Source organism: Pollicipes pollicipes, unplaced genomic scaffold (genome assembly GCF_011947565.3).
Source record: "Pollicipes pollicipes isolate AB1234 unplaced genomic scaffold, Ppol_2.1 Scaffold_7261;HRSCAF=8764_pilon_pilon_pilon, whole genome shotgun sequence".
Lineage (NCBI taxonomy): Eukaryota > Metazoa > Arthropoda > Thecostraca > Pollicipedomorpha > Pollicipedidae > Pollicipes > Pollicipes pollicipes.
This window is the reverse complement of record NW_023597054.1, coordinates 14,969,381-14,988,999: the sequence shown is the minus strand read 5'-3', so window position 1 is coordinate 14,988,999 and position 19,619 is coordinate 14,969,381. Positions and strand designations below refer to the sequence as shown.

General features: G+C 51.4%; 1 protein-coding gene across 1 annotated transcript; it reads left to right on the top strand.

Moving 5' to 3' along the window:
* The first annotated feature begins 512 nt into the window (after nucleotides 1–512).
* Nucleotides 513–19,186, top strand: LOC119111093 (sodium-dependent serotonin transporter-like). Its single transcript, XM_037234918.1, has 13 exons — nucleotides 513–591; nucleotides 2,152–2,286; nucleotides 5,559–5,781; nucleotides 6,163–6,301; nucleotides 8,664–8,705; nucleotides 9,063–9,166; nucleotides 9,503–9,576; nucleotides 12,604–12,655; nucleotides 13,638–13,866; nucleotides 16,097–16,206; nucleotides 17,048–17,138; nucleotides 18,317–18,484; nucleotides 18,769–19,186. Exons 2-13 carry the CDS (start codon nucleotides 2,178–2,180, stop codon nucleotides 18,874–18,876), a joined length of 1,449 nt encoding a protein of 482 aa, XP_037090813.1. The 5' UTR covers nucleotides 513–591; nucleotides 2,152–2,177; the 3' UTR covers nucleotides 18,877–19,186.
* The last annotated feature ends 433 nt before the right edge of the window (nucleotides 19,187–19,619 follow it).

Genomic DNA, 19,619 nt, shown 5'->3' with positions numbered 1-19,619 from the left:
TGCTGTAGACATGCAGGGTACAGCCTGCGCCTGCCGGCCCCAGCCTGTTGCAGGCATGCAGGGTACCGCCTGCGCTTGCCGACCTCAGAACTGCTGCAGGCATGCGGGTACCGCTGCGCCACCTGACCTGATCTGCGCCGCTGTACCTCCTGACCTTTACCCCGCTGCGGACAGCTGGTCGTCGTCGCTACTCCTGACTCTGCCCTCGTCGCAGCCATGTGGGGCGCTGCCGCGCCGCGCCGCCGCGGCCGGGCGCGCCGCTGACGGCCGCGCTGCTGAGCGCGATGGCGGCCGGCGCCGGCGCGCGGCCGCCGCCGCCGCGGCCCAGCGTGCCCTGGCCGCGCTACACGGAGGCCGGCCCCGCCGACGCGCACGCCCGCCGGCCGACGCCGCCGCCCGCCGCCGCCGCCGCCGCCGCCGCTGCCGCCGCCGCTGCAGCCGAGCCCGGCGCCCTGATCAAGGCAGCGGACGCCGCCCCAACCCGCGAGACCTGGGACAGAAGGTCGAATTTCTGCTCGCTGTCATCGGGTTTCGCCGTCGACCTCGGCAACGTATGGCGCTTCCCCTACATCTGCTACAAGAACGGCGGCGGTCAGTGGCGTGGGGTTAGCGACAGGGGCAGGGCCGCTCGACACCGATTGTGACAAAAGTTGGCCTTTGCCTCTTTTGGAGCCCTTTGGATCTCCAGGGTTCGTCCGGATCGTCCGATGTATTATTCATTTTGCCCTAGATTTGCTTTAAATATTAATACAAAGACGTCAGAAAACCTAGGGAGCTCGAGGATATCTGGTCTCGCTCATCCTAATTCCAATACTCGTGGAGTGCTGTTTATGTGCCGTCATGTGGGCAGCTAGGGGACCCGAACAACCCGTGCAGCTGTCACATGGGCCGTGCAACGTCATGTGGGCAGTAAGGGGGACCCGAACAACCCGCGCAACTGTCGTATGGGCCGTGCAGCCGTCATGAGAGCGGCTTGGGGTCTGAACAACCTGTGCAAACTAAACGAGCGTTTTGCCAATACGACAGATGTCAAGGAGCCCTTGCCGACCTTTTGTAGGATGGGTTATTTCGACATAGGCTATAAGGCTGTGTCCCCTCCGAGCCATGACGCTATGTCCCCAGGCTATGGTGCTACGTCCCCTCCAGGCTATGGCCCTATGCCTCCTCCGGGCTATGACGCTATGCCTCCTCCAGGTTATGACGCTATGTCCCCTCCAGGCTATGATGCTATGCTGCCTCCAAGCTATGACGCCTTGTCCCCCTCCAGGCTGTGACGCCTTCGCGTCGTTTTTATGCGTGAACGACTCGTTAATCTCTAGCTTTTCCTATCTCATTACCAACCGTTCCACCTGGAGTGCTGAAGTTTGATGATTTTTCCTGACTATCAAATTAGCGTTTTCCAAACAAAGTTTGGCACACTGCACGAGCCAGGAACGGTTTACAGTATGATTTATCGGAGGCAAGCCAGAAAAAGTTACGACCTTTTTCGGGGGCATTAAGTGTTACATACTGGAGATAGCCGATGTTTGGCTACAATATTAGCAGGCCGAAGGAGAACGTGTTATGACAGCCGAGGAAGCCCCCACGTTAACTATCATTTAACATAACACAATTTAACAATTTCATCTCAACAGGTCCTCACTGGAGTTTTCTGTGCGATTTTATCCAGTACTCTCATCCTTGACTGAGATAATTTCTCGCGGCAACTGCTTCCGTGGGATAGCTCAGCTGGTTAGAGCGCCTGTCTTCCGATCCACCCTGTCGTGGCGGGATGGGTTCAAGTCGATTTAGACGCTCGCTGTTTGCACTTGACCGAAGTGGCGCGCAGCCGGTGGCAGTGACCACGCGAAAAATTTGGTTGACGTCAGAGGGCAGGACGAACCGTGCGGAACAATATGTCTTGTTAAGCTTCCGTCGCAAAATTCTGCCGTTGACCCCTAAGTGCCACGATCGGGTGGTGGGGCCAGGCCCCACACACCAAGCACTGCTTAGCGTTGGTGCTGGCCGACGAGTTCCTCATCCTGACCTTCGCCCATTAGCTAAGTGCTACATTATCCCAAATGTTGGGGAAGTCCCAACCACCCAAAGATCGATACAGCGCGATAGCTCCCGCACCTTTACCACCCAAATTTACAGACTTTTACATGGCAGGTGCGTTCTTGATCCCGTACCTGATCATGCTGATCTTCGGCGGCCTTCCGCTCTTCTACATGGAGCTAGCTCTCGGCCAGTACCATCGCAGCGGCTGCTCAACCCTCTGGAAGAAGATCTGTCCGGCTCTGAAAGGTACGCCGACTCACTCTCTGGAAGAAGATCTGTCCGGCCCTGGAAGGGACGCCGACTCACTCTCTGGAAGAAGATCTGTCCGGCTCTGAAAGGTACGCCGACTCACTCTCTGGAAGAAGATCTGTCCGGCTTTGAAAGGTACGCCGACTCACTCTTCTGGAAGAAGATCTGTCCGGCTCTGAAAGGTACGCCGACTCACTCTCTGGGAGAAGATCTGTCCGGCTCTGGAAGGTCGCCGACTCACTCTCTGGGAGAACATCTGCCCGGCTCTGGAGGTATGCCGACTCACTCTCCTGGGAGAAGATCTGTCCGGCTCTGGAAGGTACGCCGACTCACTCTCTGGGAGAACATCTGCCGGCTCTGGAAGGTATGCCGACTCACTCTCTGGGAGAAGACTGTCCGGCTCTGAAAGGTACGCCGACTCACTCTCGGAAGAAGATCTGTCCGGCTCTGAAATGTACGCCGACTCACCCTCTGGAAGAGATCTGTCCGGCTCTGAAAGGTACGCCGACTCACTCTCTGGAAGAAGATCTGTCCGGCTCTGAAAGGTACGCCGACTCACTCTCTGGGAGAAGATCTGGCCGGCTCTGAAAGGTACGCCGACTCACTCTCTGGGAGAAGATCTGTCCGGCTCTGGAAGGTACGCCGACTCCCTCTCTGGGAGAAGATCTGTCCGGCTCTGGAAGGTACGCCGACTCACTCTCTGGAGAAGATCTGTCCGGCTCTGAAAGGTACGCCGACTCACCTCTGGGAGAAGATCTGTCCGGCTCTGAAAGGTACGCCGACTCACTCTCTGGAAGAAGATCTGTCCGCTCTGAAAGGTTCGCCGACTCACTCTCTGGGAGAACATCTGTCCGGCTCTGAAAGGTACGTCGACTCACTCTCTGGGAGAAGATCTGTCCGGCTCTGAAAGGTACGCGACTCACTCTCTGGAAGAAGATCTGTCCGACTCTGAAAGGTACGCCGACTCACTCTCTGGGAGAACATCTGTCCGGCTCTGGAAGGTACCGCCGACTCACTCTCTGGGAGGAGATCTGTCTCGGCTCTGAAAGGTATGCCGACTCACCCTCTGGGAGAACATCTGTCCGGCTCTGGAAGGTACGCCGACTCACTCTCTGGGAGAACATCTGTCCGGCTCTGGAAGTACGCCGACTCACTCTCTGGGAGAACATCTGTCCGGCTCTGGAAGGTACGCCGACTCACTCTCTGGGAGGAGATCTGTCCGGCTCTGGAAGGTACGCCGACTCACTCTCTGGAAGAAGATCTGTCCGGCTCTGAAAGGTACGCCGACTCACTCTCTGGGAGAGCATCTGTCCGGCTCTGGAAGGTACGCCGACTCACTCTCTGGGAGGAGATCTGTCCGGCTCTGAAAGGTACGCCGACTCACTCTCTGGGAGGAGATCTGTCCGGCTCTGGAAGGTACGCCGACTCACTCTCTGGGAGAACATCTGCCCGGCTCTGGAAGGTACGCCGACTCACTCTCTGGGAGGAGATCTGTCCGGCTCTGAAAGGTACGCCGGCTCACTCTCTGGGAGGAGATCTGTCCGGCTCTGGAAGGTACGCCGACTCACTCTCTGGAAGAAGATCTGTCCGGCTCTGAAAGGTACGCCGACTCACTCTCTGGGAGAACATCTGCCCGGCTCTGGAAGGTATGCCGACTCACTCTCTGGAAGAAGATCTGTCCGGCTCTGAAAGGTACGCCGACTCACTCTCTGGGAGAAGATCTGTCCGGCTCTGGAAGGTAGGCCGACTCACTCTGGGAGAAGATCTGTCCGGCTCTGAAAGGTACGCCGACTCACTCTCTGGGAGAGCATCTGTCCGGCTCTGGAAGGTACGCCGACTCACTCTCTGGGAGGAGATCTGTCCGGCTCTGGAAGGTACGCCGACTCACTCTCTGGAAGAAGATCTGTCCGGCTCTGAAAGGTACGCCGACTCACTCTCTGGGAGAACATCTGCCCGGCTCTGGAGGTATGCCGACTCACTCTCTGGAAGAAGATCTGTCCGGCTCTGGAAGGTATGCCGACTCACTCTGGGGAGAAGATCTGTCCGGCCCTGGAAGGTAGGCCGACTCACTCTGGGAGAAGATCTGTCCGGCTCTGGAAGGTAGGCCGACTCACTCTGGGAGAAGATCTGTCCGGCTCTGAAAGGTACGCCGACTCACTCTCTGGGAGGAGATCTGTCCGGCTCTGGAAGGTAGGCCGACACGGTGATACTGCAGAAGATTGCCACAGTTTTGACCGTCTCAGCTGGGATGGTGATTAAAATTAGGAAAATGGGGAGACCATATATTTAAGAGAATCAACTGTTGTTTAATATTTTACCATATGGGGAATCATCTAGTTAGTACCTAGACTCATCTAGTTTGCAATACAGCATTGGGAGCAAGCGTGTTGTTGAAGTACGTTGACGTTCTGTCCGGTAAAAGGAAGTTTATATCGATAGTAGATAGTGTGCACTTCATCTGCCATCGTGCCAGTGCTTGAGCTTTTAACCCTGTACTAAATTAACCCGAACAACGAGACCGATATAGCAGGCACTGCGCTGCCGTAAGGGCACAAGGTCCCCATCCTGCAGCGAATGCAATGTCGTTAACGAAATGAAGGCCACTGACGCATCGCAATGTCCATCACCACCCTGCTTAATTTCACCTTTCCTTGATGGCCTCCCGTCCCGTGGATGCGTCCATTTTTCCCCGATTACCTCGAAAGTGGCGTCATCATTTATCATCGGCGCCAATCTCGGCGCGTCCTTCGACGCCATCGAGCCCGGTCGTTAGCCGCTCGGCGCAGGACGTCATCGGCGCTCCCCGCGGCGCCGCCGGCACGCTCCGGCTCGGCCCCGGCCGGGTAATGGTGCTCCGAGCGCCGCCGGCCTCCCCAGCCGTGACCGATTGGCCCCGCTGGGAGGCCCGTCGCCTGGGGTGTTGAGCGTGCCGCGCCAGCGACACTTGTGGCTCGCCGGGCGACGCGTACAGGCTCGCGCTGAGGGTTGTGAGGTACACGACGGCGGCGCCGTGCATAAATTCTTATTCCTACGCAATGGCGTAATCGTTGCGAGTCAGGTGGATTTGCTCTGAACACAAAACATTAATATCCAAATGCATCAACCATTCCAAAATTTCAATCCTTTATTCGCAGCTCCACCTGTTCATTAAATGTTCTGGGTGACTCTTGCAGCATACGTCAACTGTCGATCACATCTGTTGTTCAGCAGTGCAGCTAACACAGAAACCCCACTCAATTCCTACGTCCATCTACTCCCCTGCCGGGCAGGCATCGGCTACGCCATCTGCATCATCGACATCTACATGGCCATGTGCTACAACACGGTGCTGGCGTGGTCGGTCTACTACCTGGTGCAAAGCTTCCGTAACGAGCTGCCGTGGACGCGCTGCCAGAACGCCTGGAACACGGCCCGCTGTCGACAGACGCCACTCAACGAGAGCTGGCCGCCGCCGGACGGCAACGCCACCAGCCCCGCCTACGAGTACTTCCAGTGAGCCCGCACCCACCCGTTCTCTGTGGGGGTGTCGTATGTGACGGAATTCGGAGCCCTAACGCCGGACTGCGGTCTATGCGCAGATCTACAATCAGTACAGGCCCCTAATTTGATCATGCGGGATATATCTGCTTGCAAGTCGTGCATCGTGCAGTACTGATCTATCGTAAGGCGTCCCTTGCCATTCAGGGGTAGTCTAATGCCATATCACCCTGAGGATTTTTTGCAGGTGAGCTTTCTGTCCGAACCTTGTGGCGCGAGCAGGATCTATTCTGATAGGTGTCACAGCCGATGAACGCTGAAAATTGAAGTTGACCGGGACGGAAACTGGAGAGGAAATGGTACTTCGGGCTACGACGCATTCGTGTGACATTTCAGCTACGCTGTATTGGAAGTTCAGAAAGCGGACGGAATCAACGATCTAGGGTCGGTCAAGTGGCCGCTGGCTGTCTCTCTGCTGGCTGTTTTCGTGCTGGTCTACTTCTCCTTGTGGAAGGGCGTGAAGAGCACAGGAAAGGTAACAAGGACGGTGGATGAGAGCTGAAGTAGATGAGATGTGCCATGTGCGTAGGCTGGTTTTGCCATTGATTCGAGTAAGTTAGTTAGTAATTGGGTTTTAATGGTGCGTTAACTGCATTGTTACTCGCGCCTGGCATTAATCCAAACGACAACACGTTCCAAGAAGCGTCTGTGTCGTCACCACCAATTTTCCAGCCGAAACATGACTTAGCGCGTAATTTCGGCCAGCAGGAGCACGCGCAGTGCCGTTACATTGGTGCAGCATTTTGGCATCGCGAGGTTGGGATAGCTATCCCGGTTCTTTAATGAAGCATTCAATTTTCCAAAATATTAGCCCATGCTCACTTGTCATCTTTTTCTTTCTCAATACCCCTGAGCTCCATGGTAGAACGGAGAAGTGAGCACATTGTAGAACTCTAGAGAGCTCGAGCCGCTGAAGATATGGAGACTTCCACCGTTATAGCAAAACTGAACGCTACGCCTGAAAATGTCATGACGTTCCATAGGAATAAATATACCTCAATAACCTGGTCAAAGAACTCCAGAGGCAGACCGGGCCCGGGGCACCGTGCGCTGTTCCCACAAGCAAGCCATGTACCGGTGGCACTGCTTTGGATCCAGGGGTCTGGTAAGCACACGGCACGTGTTCCAGACGCACCCCAGTTGCAGGTTCCCAGGCGTAGTGGTCTCGACCCAGGCGTCTGGCTCAGCTCCCACAAAGGCAGATCACGCCGCCCCGAAAGAAAATGATTCGTATTGTATTTAAAAGTTTTTGCATAAGCGCTGCGAGAACGATCCCAAGGCACTGCTAGCCTCAGTCTCATTAACACATCCGCTGTTTGACGCTACCTTGACCCCCATTTGACCAATTTGACCCCCACACGCTAAGGCGGGGGTCAAATCAACCCCTGGGGGATTATCCGGAATGGTTTCTAAATGGCGCGGGGTAGCCCGACAAATTTTTCGTAGCAGTAGACAGTTGAATAGCGGATCGTGTGGTGCCAAAAACATATTTGTACCTTGTAAGGTTGCTGACCTACGGCAGGTCGAAGTCAGACAATTGATTCAGCGAAGACAATTTCTAGGGGTTCGTTCAATCTGGTGGAACAGCGGAGTTTTAGACGAAGCTAAACATGCCTAAGCTACTTCCTTAGGCTACGCAACAATCGCATCACCAAATTCCATTGACCTAGGATCAGATATAAAGGTCAGACCACGATCAAAACCAACCGGTTCATTTACATAAAGCTTGCCGTACGAGGCAGTTTCTGGTGCCCATCTTGAATGTATTGATAACAGGAGCCACACTAGATATATTACATGGACTTCTTAAGGACCAGAATAGATCATTGTCTTAAATGACCCAGATCAACATTTCGTTTTTTAGAAACATACTGCCCAGCGTAATCTTTGCCGCTGATTCGAATAAAAAAACTCAAAACAGTCCTCCGTGCCTTTGGCCACCATGGCCTTAGAAAGGTCAAACAAGTTCGCTTAGCTTGAATGAGCATTTAATTTTTTGCTTCGAGCAGGTATCTAGGCTCTGGGAACACTTTGAAGACCAACTTAGAGTTTGAACGTTCTTGAACTTACTTGACCCGAAGGTTATGAACAGGGAGCCTCAAAATTTGACCTAAGTGAGTTTCTCATACAGGCCAACACACCTTGTAAATTCGGTGTCTCTAGCCCTCCTAGTTCCTGAGATCTCAAGGTGCGTCAAATTGGACCCCCCACCCGAGCGAAGGGTATCCAGCCGGCCACCCGGGCGCATGCCAAATAATGTTGAATAGCCTCAGCCTTTGCATAATGGGGGCGGCAAGCCATCCCGCTCCGCCCCGTGAAATCCCGCTCAGGCAAAGCGACTTGCAGCGATCGGCTGCGCCGCAAGACACGTGTCTTGCGGCACAGCATAACCGATACCAGGTGCTTGACACGTTAGAGAGTACGTTCTCGGGAAGGGGAGAATCACGTGAGCCTTGGATGGAGGTCAGATAAGATATTATGATGAATCACCAATCAGGTGATCAATCACCAAATCACCAATCACCAATCAATCACCAATCAATCACCAATCACCAATCAATCAAGGAAAAAAATCACTGAAGAAAATATGCAAACCTGTTAGGTAGTTTGCGCCCAACGGCTGAAATGAGCCGGTCACTGAACGCTTCTTGCGAACGGAACAGGACGCTCCGATGTTGGCTGTTTGAGCACACGCCACGCAACATCGCGACTGAGTTCCACACACTCTGCCGTGCCATGGCACGGTGGTTTTCTGGATCACAGCTCTGTTCCCTATGTGGTCCTGTTCACCCTGCGTTCCGCGGCGATCACCCTGCCGGAGCCTGGATGGGTATCAGATACTATCTCACTCCCAATGGCACCGACTTAAGGACGTTAAGGTAAGGATAGCCATTCTCGCTTTCGGCAATTAACCAAGAGAATCTCAACGCATCCAGTTACAGTCGCCGTGATTTCTTCTAATGATTCCACTTGACTGGGAATCTTTCCGAACTGCGGCTTATGGCTTATCTAAAAAGCGTTCATAAAAATCAAGCTGCCTGTCCCACTAATCGACGAAAACCGTTTTCGGGCTGCTGGGTAGGCTGCCCTCCGGCTTACCCAGAGTGCGAAGTTTAGATGATTTTTGCGGATGTTCAAGCCTCTATGGTGTTAAGCGTACGCCTCCAAAGCAAATTCGATTCGGCTAGTTCATCTAGAAGCACTGCACGGCGATTACAAGGCGAACATCTTGACAGGTATGGATAGATGCGGCCACGCAGATCTTCTTCTCACTGGGGCCCGGCTTCGGAACACTTCTGGCTCTCTCTAGCTACAACAAGTTTAATAACAACTGCTTCAGGTGGGTTATCCAGCCACCATCGCCTGCGATCTTCCAGGAATATTTGCACCGTGAATAAGCTATTCGTTAACAATGATAGCATTGGGAGGGCTATGAGAAACGCCCGCTCGTTATTACGTGTACTTAATGCATACTTTATGTCATGTCAGAAAACACTTTTATCAAAGTGTTCAGGAACTTTTGAAACCCTAAATATTCTAATATTGCCGCATGGCAGCAAAGAAGGTTGGACCTAGCTTTGTCTCACAAGCAGCATTTGAGGTGACACTAAGCTGCGCTGCGCATGTGATTGCTCGTGATTGTTCATGATGTGTTGACACCTTTCCCTCTCTCCAGGGACGCAATGATTACGAGTACAATCAACTGTCTGACCAGCTTCCTTGCCGGCTTCGTCATCTTTTCAGTTCTGGGTAAGTTGCTCTTTTTCTATCGATATCATAATGACATTACTGGATGCCGATGCTGAGAGGAATGTTCTGATATCAAGAAACGCTCCGCTTGCCAGAGACAGTACATGCTTGTTACGCTATTTATATTGTAATGAACTCCATTATTTATTTTCCATTATATTGAGCGCATTTTACCGTCACGAACGGTCACTCCTAACACGCGGTATGGGGCGAGCGATGTGATAGCAGGCGTAGATATTATCATAATGAAGATGCAATCAGAAACTTGAGCATATAGGTCCACATCCCATTAAGGATACATGCGAATAGACGTCACTGCACTGGAATATTCTCATTCAATTCGTTCGGCAGGCAGAGATCCATTGATGTAACTTTTCAATGTGCCTACACGTGGCGGTGCGTTATATAAGTTGAGTTAAGTTACGTTGGATAAGTTAAGTACATAAGTCTTGCACAAATTTCATTATCGTAACGATACACTGATAAATGTATGCACGAAGTGGTGCGTTCATGCACAAGACTGGAAACAACATGTCTTTAAGATTGCCTGATCTTGGGCCTAAAATGGTCCGAAAGTTGATGTTGAAAAAAACTAAGGAATTTTCGGCTGTTTAGGTTTTGGTGACTTCAACCGAACTCTTGATAAAAACAAAATATGCTGAGTGGATATCGGTTGCAAGAAAATGAGCTACTTGCTTGAGGAGTTTTCATGGTCTAACTTTTCAAAGTTAGATATTCGATGGCGATGACGGGAATCGTGCCATTGGCTTGTCCCGTATCTTTTACTGAAGCATCAGTGGATTCTACAATGTTGAAACCACCCAGGGATTTGTGTGTGGTACATCCGCTATGCCGTGTGGTTTGTGCCAGCCATTGCCGGCTTTGGTAGCCGAGACGCAGTCCATTTTTTATTTTAAAAAAAACGTCCCAAGACGAACGCATTCACGGCTTGTGCACCAGAGTGCTTAGCAGCGTGTATGCGTCGATCCCACTTTTGTCAACATGGTCATCCGTTCTCTCCTCCATCAGAATAAATTGGTCTCATATTGCTGCGACGCAGCGGCACGGGCAAAGGGGAGGGGGCACATGGGCACATGAAGTATGTGTCCATCCCCACCTTCTCAGGTCCCGGGGCATCCTTCGGAGCTCTCGGGACCGACGATTAAGGGCCCAAAGGACTGACCGGAGGTCGTATTAAGGGGTTGCGGCCGCAAGGTCAGGTCCTCAGATGTCATTCAGCTGGTCCCTTGCACCGATGGGTGCCTCCGTTGGACAATGTCAGTCTCTTTTTCGGGCAGAGACCATGAACACCGAACAGGCGGCTCTGTGTCGGCCTGAGCCCCGAGGACCTACTTCTCAAGCGGGGACAAGGGCGGGCCCCGTGACTTACATTGGTCGGGCCCCCGGAAACAATGCGGTGTCCCGGTGTTTATCAGGGACCCACAGTTCCCGACATGGGTCTTGTGTCGGCAAGGGACCCCAAGTCGGCTGGGGAACACTTTTGCTTTGTAAGAGGGACTGTTATCATGAAAGGAGATATCAGAACCTTTGATGCGAGTCCACAAGGAGAACATGAACGCATCCTGCGTTAGTCAGGGGCTCCAGCACCGAAATACATCATCATGTTCGCCCGCCCGTTACCCGCGGCCTAGTGTACCCGCGGGGCCGGCACCGCGCGGCCTAAGGAGACTGCAATGTCGGGCGTCTAGGTTTTCGCTTCTGAATAAAGGTTGAGCATTTCCAGACGAGCATGGGCTGGCCACGTTAATACAAATTTTAAAACCCATTTCGATCTACAACCTACGGTTCCGTGGTCCTCAATGCATGCACGGGGCCAACACAATTCTAACGAAGCGTCTGGGACACTGTGGGATTAGAATGAGTCCAGTGGGACCATTGTAAAAATCAATCGCTTTGTCGGCTTATTCCGTGCAGTTGATTAACGCCCGCATGCTTCAGTTTACTAACTTATGGCTTCTGTCACAGTAAAATAATGTTAAAAATGATCTTACAACGACGAAAATTGTTGCTCCCTCAAAACCAAGTGGATCGCATCCAGTGATTTATTTTGGGAGGGACTTTCGGCATCAGAGGCCCTTTAATCAGCCCGGTGCCCGTTCCCACTTACCAGGACTCTGACTGCGCCCCTGCTGCGACCGCTGCGTTATCGACATCTGGGTGTGTTTTTGGCACGTGCTCTACATTTTTTTGCGATGTGAATATCTGTTTGCATGTTAAAAGGTGAAGCTATGTTTTGCCCAAATTGCAAAATTCAGTAAAATTACAAGTCGGGTAGCTTGCAATTTGTATGAATCGGCGGATACGAGGATGATGCTGTTTTCTGACCTCGCGACGCCGGTGCTAGCCCCGTAGTTCAAGTTAACAATACCATTAGGGGTCACCCATAAATAACGATTTCACTGAGAGGAGAAGGCACGTTTGATCGAGCGTGATCGAAGCGCAGCTAAGGGGGGGGGGGGGTGGTGGGGTGGTAGGTTATAGACACCGTAACTTAACGCTAAGGTATGTTTGCGAATCATGCTAGCATCCTTTGAAACATGTTTTAAAAGGTTGAAGGTGGGTGCTGCTGGCTTCCTTTCATTGAAGCTACACTCTCGTCTTTTGTGTCCGCACGTCTAGACAGATTATGGGCGAAACGGATGAGAGTTTTTGGGTGTTACATTTAATGCGCCGTAACCAGGGGATGAAGTTATGGCCCTAGTGTAAACAGGGAATAAAAAGAAGAGAGGGTTGAAATGGGCCAAAAGCTTGCGCGTTACGTAAATTTAATACATTGCCCCTCATAGTAAAGGAAAGACTCGCTCGACATACAGTCCCACTCGTAACTGCAATCACACGCCCGCTCCCTCTCCCTTTTTGTCTTCATCTTCGTCTGCTCCATGGTCTCTCTCTCTCTCCCCCTCCCTTCTCCCTCTCTCTCTCTCTCTCGCTTTCTCTCTCCCTCTCTCTCTCTCTCCCTTACTCTCTCCCTCTTTCCGTGGCAAACGCATGTATTTGTCTTTACAGGGTACATGGCAACGGTCCAGAACAAAGGACATCGACTCGGTTGGCACGGACGGTGAGAGAAGCTATACAGAAATTTATCTACCTCAGCATAGCGTCTTTCAACAAGCACATCAACAGATGTTTTCTTATCTGGCCGTTCTCCTCGCACAATGTAGCAATGTGCTCGCACTCATCGGTTCGATCGCTCTGTTAAGCTGTTGTGTGTGTGTGTGTGTGTTTGTGTGCGGTGTGTGTGGTGTGTGTGTGTGTGTGTGTGTGTGTGTTGTGTGTGTGTGTGTGTGGTGTGTTTGTGTGTGTGTGTGTTGGGTGTGTGTGTGTGTGTGTGTGTGTTGTGGGTGTGTGTGTGTGTGTGGTGTGTGTGTGTGTGTGTGGTGTGTGAGAGAGAGAGAGAGAGAGAGAGAGAGAGAGAGGAGAGAGAGAGAGAGAGAGAGAGAGAGAGAGAGAGAGAGAGAGAGAGAGAGAGAGGAGAGAGAGGAGGAGGAGAGTAGAGAAGGAGAGAGGAGAGAGAGAGAAGAGAAGAGAGAGAGAGAGAGAGAGATAGCTACGGACGGGCCGTCCGTCCCTAGATAGTCGCTGACCCATATACTTTAACTTTACAGGTCAGTAGGTCTCGTCTTCTAGTCTATCCCGAGCGGTGGCGATGATGTCTGGCTCGGTCTTTTGGGCCATCATCTTCTTCCTCATGTTGATAACAGCTAGGTTGGTAGAAGTTTATCGCACAAATTTGGGGTCTCATCGGGTCTTTACTACATCACAAAAAACGCAACTGCACATCTAAATTCATCGAGGTATTAGGCAGAGCGTTTCAATATGAGAAAAAAACGTAACGTACGTACTCAGATTTTATGAAATTTGAAATAAGTGCATTAGCTAAGCACTAGAACCCCGAAGCGTAACTGTATAAGCGCATCTGCGTATCTGCTTGAGCGTATAGGGCTTACTTACTACATCACAACGTTCGGTTCACAACTCTGTAGCGTAACTGTGTAAGCGTATCTGAGTCGTACCTATCCATCACTCACCGTACGTCGTAGGTCATCTGTGGAGCTGCCACAGAGCACCACGATTGCTCGAAGTCACTACGTCCGGACAGTGCAGTGTCTCTTCCACCCGCAGGTCTGGACAGCACCTTCGGATGGTCTCGAGGCCATGATTACCGGACTCTGTGACGAATACCCGAACGTGCTCGGCAAACATCGCGAGATCTTCGTTGGCTGCCTCCTGGTCTTCTGCTACATCTGCGCGCTCCCCACCACCACATACGTAAGGAGCCTGACACCGCGCCTTGTGACAGCCAGAGAACGCAGCAAAGAAATGTAATGCCGATCATGATGACGTTACATTGGGTGATGACAAAGACACTAGATGATGTCTGCCTATGTCTGCCGAGGTCTATGATGATGATTAAATGACCATGCCGTAGATGGGTGGAGGCAAATGGAAGGAGTAAAGTATGGCTCTGGCCCCGTTTTGTTGGGTGCATCACAAAGTACGCACACGATAGAAAGCATGCTTTCGCCTCCGCAACTGCTGTTATTGCATTGTTCGGTTAACAACTCAAAGCATTCAGCACCATTCTTCTTTACAACAGCGGCCACCAATTTATCGATATCATCACATGGTCCACGCGCTTCGACATCACGGAAGCCACCGACAGGAAGAACAGACGCTGCATGCGCCGCACCCTTGAGATCGCAGGGACTACCGTCCAGAGCACCGGAACTTAGTAATACCTGCCTTCATTGCGAGAGGAGCTGTTGAAACAGTAACATGCAATTGCGTATCCACTTAGCCCTAAGAGCTAAACGGATCTTATTTGGGTACTCTCACATCTGAGAAATACGTGACACCACATCAGGTTTCTTATACACCCTTGATACATTTAGGTAGAAAGCGCCCAAGGAGCTGAGGTCCTGAGCCAGTCTAGATAATATCAATCCTACAGCAACGATACTTAACACTTGTCGCATTCATTTAAATCACTGTATCTTTACAAATCCAGCGTGGTGGAAAGCGGAAGCATTTATGAAAACAATGCGGGAGCCCCCGTTTAGCCTTTGCCAGGACAGGGGTTTGATACAGAATTCCTCCGGGAGTTTCTGAACAACAGTTCTGCTCTTAGAGCCCAATGTCACTATCTACCATCAACACGACATACTGTATCGACTGTGGGAATCGAAGAACTTGTTTCTTCCCGCAGCTTTCAGCTCATCCACCATTTATCCGTTTTCAGCTGCCGTAATAATCTTGTTTACGCTTGACAAACGCCACGCTTGTTTCTACGTTACGTCCGTCCCATTCGCACACCCTTCTCATTCCGCAGCCCCGCTACTCCGCAACCCTGCCACTCCGCCACAGTCCACTCCCCCAGCCTTGCGCCGAGCCGGCACCTGCGAGCGCGCTGTGCGCCCGTCGCGGCCCCGCTGTATTGTCTTGCGGAGATAAGCGCAGTGCCGGCGGTCATCGCTCCTGCTGACCCGGGCCGATCCGGGCGGCCGCCGGTGCTTGCCGCGCCCCGCCGTTGACTCACAAATGAGCCGTCCGTCCATAAATTGTCGCCGGGAGGAGTCCCGCGAGGGTCGGCGAGGCGCGCCGCGCACCACCGATCAAACCCGCCCGCCGCGCCGATGGATCGACGTCAATAAAATAAACATTTCATCGGTCTGATGGACTCTCAAGTGGCGCGGCCGACCTGGCGCAGCCTCGGTGGCCGAGGTCCGGCGACGTTACTGGAAGCCCCCTGGCGACATTTCGGGGCTGTTGTCTGTCTTCTTGTGCTTCATTGATGCCAGCGGTCCCCCTCGAATCCTCTCGCTCTGAATGTCTTGGTGTTTTTCTGGTCTTCCTGGTTCAGTCCATTAAGCGACGATGAAATCGTACTGCGCCTGTTAAGTCGAGAGGATGGGTTGTTGAAAGTCTCCCGCGTGCAACGTTTACGAACCGAAAGATTGCCCGTCCTTCAAGTGATGTGGAACACATGACTTGTGTTCATCTCGAAGCACCCGCTTCTTCTCTGATCAGTTACCGATAATAATCATAGAAGGAACTACCTAGTGACGAACAGGTGAATTACTTTGCAATAATTTTCGTCATTTTATATCTGGCCTGCAAATCTATGCATATGGAACGACACCGGCGTTCAAACTGTTTTGACGCATCGATCATTAATGGTGTTTATGGGAGAGTTAACTACCAGGATCGTTCTGCATCCATATTTCCACGCGCTGTTCCTTTTCTTTTCCCAGACTTTGTCTTATAAAGCTGCAAGTGATACATGAAAAGCCCACAGTACCGCAATTACGTTGACAACTGGAGACAATTGGAGCAGGACAAGTGAAAAACGCGATGTTTGTCGCGTTTCATTCCATGCAACGCCATGCCAATTTTTTCCAAGCGTATGAGAGGCAGTTTCTCGCCATACCCATCACGCCTCCCCGCTTCCTCCATCGTTGAGCTCAGAGCAGAAGCTAGCGACAAGGTCTGTCCGTCTCAGGGCGGGATGTACGTGGTGGACCTGCTGATGATCTACGGCCCCGGCATATCCGTGCTGTTCATCGTGTTCGTGGAGGCGGTCGCCGTCTGCTGGTTTTACGGCGCTAACAGGTGGGCGCAGATAGCTTTTCACTTTATTTTTCACGCCTTTCATGATTTGAGGTTCCAAATAGAGGTTGTTTGGATCGTGTCTAATGTGACAAAAAAAAACCTTTATATATGTACCTGATGCTCCAAAGTGTAGTTTTCTGCCTGGATCGTCGTGAAGAACGCCGGCGAATTCCCTTCTGGAACAACTAATTTCAAATGGATTTCTCAATAATGCAGTTCCGATCGTGCATTACAATGTTCGAAACTTGACACGTTCCTTGTCAAACAGTGACTATAAATGTCTCGATGCGCTATCACAAGTCTCTTTGCTTTTACAAAAAAAAAATCATGATTAGGCACATGAGCATCTGAAGGCAATGTGGCCATCTTTAGCTACACTTCGATGTTCTGCACGACTCTCCAAGCGTGAACCTCAGCTCGTGTCTTGGTCCAAGGCCACCTGGATTCAGGGATCAAATAGACAGTATTCTACGGTGCTCCCTGGCTATATTGCGACATGCAATCGTCCCACTCTTGCAATTGACTTGGTGCTCTGTCTTTTAAGGGATCACATAAAACTGGAGAATAACGATCTCTAATTGGCCGGTTCTCTCCGAGGCCATGGCTGCTTCGGATTCGGAGCGTCGTGCACATATGTCATACGTGTCTGCTTCCTCATGGCATATGAATAAATGACAGACCATACCTTTGAGTTTTTTTATTCTTGTTCGCCAATAGCTACACCTTCCTGGCGGGTATTGCATTTATTGCTGGTTTTGAATCGGCTCTCTATTGGCATTCATTTGGCATCGATAGAAGACAGCGGACATGAAGCTCTCACTGAACTCGTTGTTCGTGGCAGGTTCGCGAGTGATGTCGAGAGGATGATTGGATCCAGCCCCGGCATATTCTGGCGCATCTGCTGGAATTTTGTCAGCCCGCTGTTCTTATTGGTAAGTGATCTCCCGCTTATTCTTACCATTTGTGTTGGTGGGGAATTTGCTTATGTATACATATGTATATATATATATATATATATATATATATATATATATGTGTGTATATAATATAATATGTGTATAAATATAATATTAATAATATTATATATATATATAATATATATATAGGTCTCTCTCTCTCTTCTCTCTGTCTCTCTCTCTCTCTCTCTCTCGTCTCTCTCTCTCTCCCTCTCTCTCTCTCTCTCCCCTCTCTCTCTCTCTCTACCTATATACGCATGCATTGCCATTGATTGATTCAAAGATACCTCCCTGCTACGTAATTGAACATAGGCTTAAAGAACCCAATTTCACAATAAGAGAATAGCGGGGCACGGTTCTGCAGTTTAACTATGCCGAGGACACAAGCTGCCAAGAGACCCTTTCTATGTGTGTGACATTTTCCGCATCTTGCACCAAGGTGCGTCCACAGGTTCAATGGTGTACAGTTCCCTTGCCAACCAGCCTTTCTGCTTTTACGCGTCGGCAATTTCCACGCTGCGACGGAGGTTTTTGTCTGTTGACGCTAGCCAGAACCCGTCGGTTTCTAGTCTTTATCAGTGCCCACTTCAGTTCCCATCCCGTATTTTATTTTCGCCCGATCCAGTTTCCCTTTTCGACGGTTATTTTCCGTTTGTCGAACACAGTACTCAACTTTGATGGTTCACCCTTTCTCGCCAAACGCCATTTAGCTGCTCTCAGTTTTGTCAGCTTATTGTTGTTTGCTGAGTGCGATTCCTCTCTCTTCAGCTCGTTTTAGACAGCACTGTTGTTACCTTGGCCACACTTTTGTTCATTATTTAGGTACAAGATCAAAATTTCCTCTCCTCGGAACTCCCTTCTGTTTGAATGGCTCACTTCTCCGTCTTGACAACCTCGACAGTAAACAGTCACCATTCCAGTCACCAATTTCAAACAGTCACATTCCAAACAGTCACCAATCACCATTCCACGCCTCGGCAGCTGTGGGGCGTTCAACCTACGGACCCTGTGGCAGCATTTTAGTTTTACCTGTTGGCCCGTATCCACCACCATGAACACCCATTTTCGTCTACAGCGCCTCTCCGCACCCAAAGGTCATATTTGTGGCGTCAGTGCAGTCTCGTCCGCTAATACCAGTTTGGTCCCGCCGTCAGTTCATCTTTGTGTGCTCGCTGGTGACGTACGAGGACCTGCGCACCAAGGAGTACGTCTATCCACGCTGGTCGATCGCGCTCGGCTGGGGCATGACGGCCAGCTCGCTCGTCTGCATCCCCGCCTATATCGTCTACATGTTCCTGACCACGCCCGGCTCTTTGAAGCAGGTCAGGGGCGCCACGGACCGGTGCAGGTCCGGCTCGAGGGCGGTGTGTCGAGCTACACGAGGCGGTGCACGCATATTCGAAGGAACTAAAATGCAGGAGCAGTGCAAAGCATCACGGTAGGACGTAACAGGCACTGTTCCTTGACAAACGTGCGCCTGCGCTTGAAAATAGGCGGTGGTATGCAGCGCACTTCTGTTACATGGCGATGACACATCCGGTTATCGTCAAAGTGAACCGTTCGCTCGTGTTGTGCGCTCGGAATCTGACCGTCGGCTGGGCCGCAGCGCTTCTACGTGTGCATCACGCCGGAGGGGGACCTTGGGCTGAACTCGACCCTGGTGCCGGCGGCGATCACGGGGAAGGAGGCCGAGGCGCCGCCCACAGCCGTATGACTGGCCGACGGATGCCGCCGGCGCTCGACGCCCGACTGCAGCGCCCTCTGTGGCCGACCGCAGCGCTCCCAGCGGGAACTCTGGGCAACTCTCGACAAGCGGCTTTCGCTCCACACAAACGAGTGGTTGGTGTGAGGAGGAGGGCTGGAGAGGAGCATTGCACTGAATGCTGCTTGTTGTCTTACGCCTAGGGACCAAACTGGATGTCCGTCTTCAAGCCAAACCAGGTGCAGTGTGCAGAACACCCTTGATTATCTGCAAGTGCGCGCATTTTCCAAATGTAACGTGATTTGTTGATCCTCACGGAAGTCAGGATTTTGGTAAACTCGGGCACGCCGGCCGTGTTTTTTTGTAGAGCCGTGTTGGTCAATAACATAAATGTGCAGCACGCTCTCGGGGAGCTCGTAGGGAACATGTCATAGATGTTAAGTGGCAAGTGCACAGTGTTTGAAACCCTCAGACATCTTCGTACGTTTGTTAACGTTTAATGTAATGTCTTCTTTGTTATTTTGTGTGTGTACATGTCCGTTCGCGATAGTAGCAAAATATTGTGACTGTAGTGTCCGTAAAAGATGCTCTGTTTCTTGTCAACAGGAGCTAATACGCTGTCTGGGCCCCGCTGCCGAACTTGTAATACCAACTACCCCTCAAACAGTTTCAAAATTGTTCACATATGATTTAATGCATTGCTTTCGAGACTAACACCCCTACTCAATTTCCTCGGCCTCCATTGACGTCTTTAG

What these genes read in the sequence shown, in the direction of transcription:
- LOC119111093 (XM_037234918.1), top strand. Translation starts at nt 2,178, where the DNA reads ATGCTGATCTTCGGCGGCCTTCCGCTCTTCTACATGGAGCTAGCTCTC. An exon ending in GATCTGTCCGGCTCTGAAAG is followed by an intron (nt 2,287 to 5,558) that starts GTACGCCGACTC and finishes CCTGCCGGGCAG; the next exon opens with GCATCGGCTACGCCATCTGC. An exon ending in CCCGCCTACGAGTACTTCCA is followed by an intron (nt 5,782 to 6,162) that starts GTGAGCCCGCAC and finishes GTGACATTTCAG; the next exon opens with CTACGCTGTATTGGAAGTTC.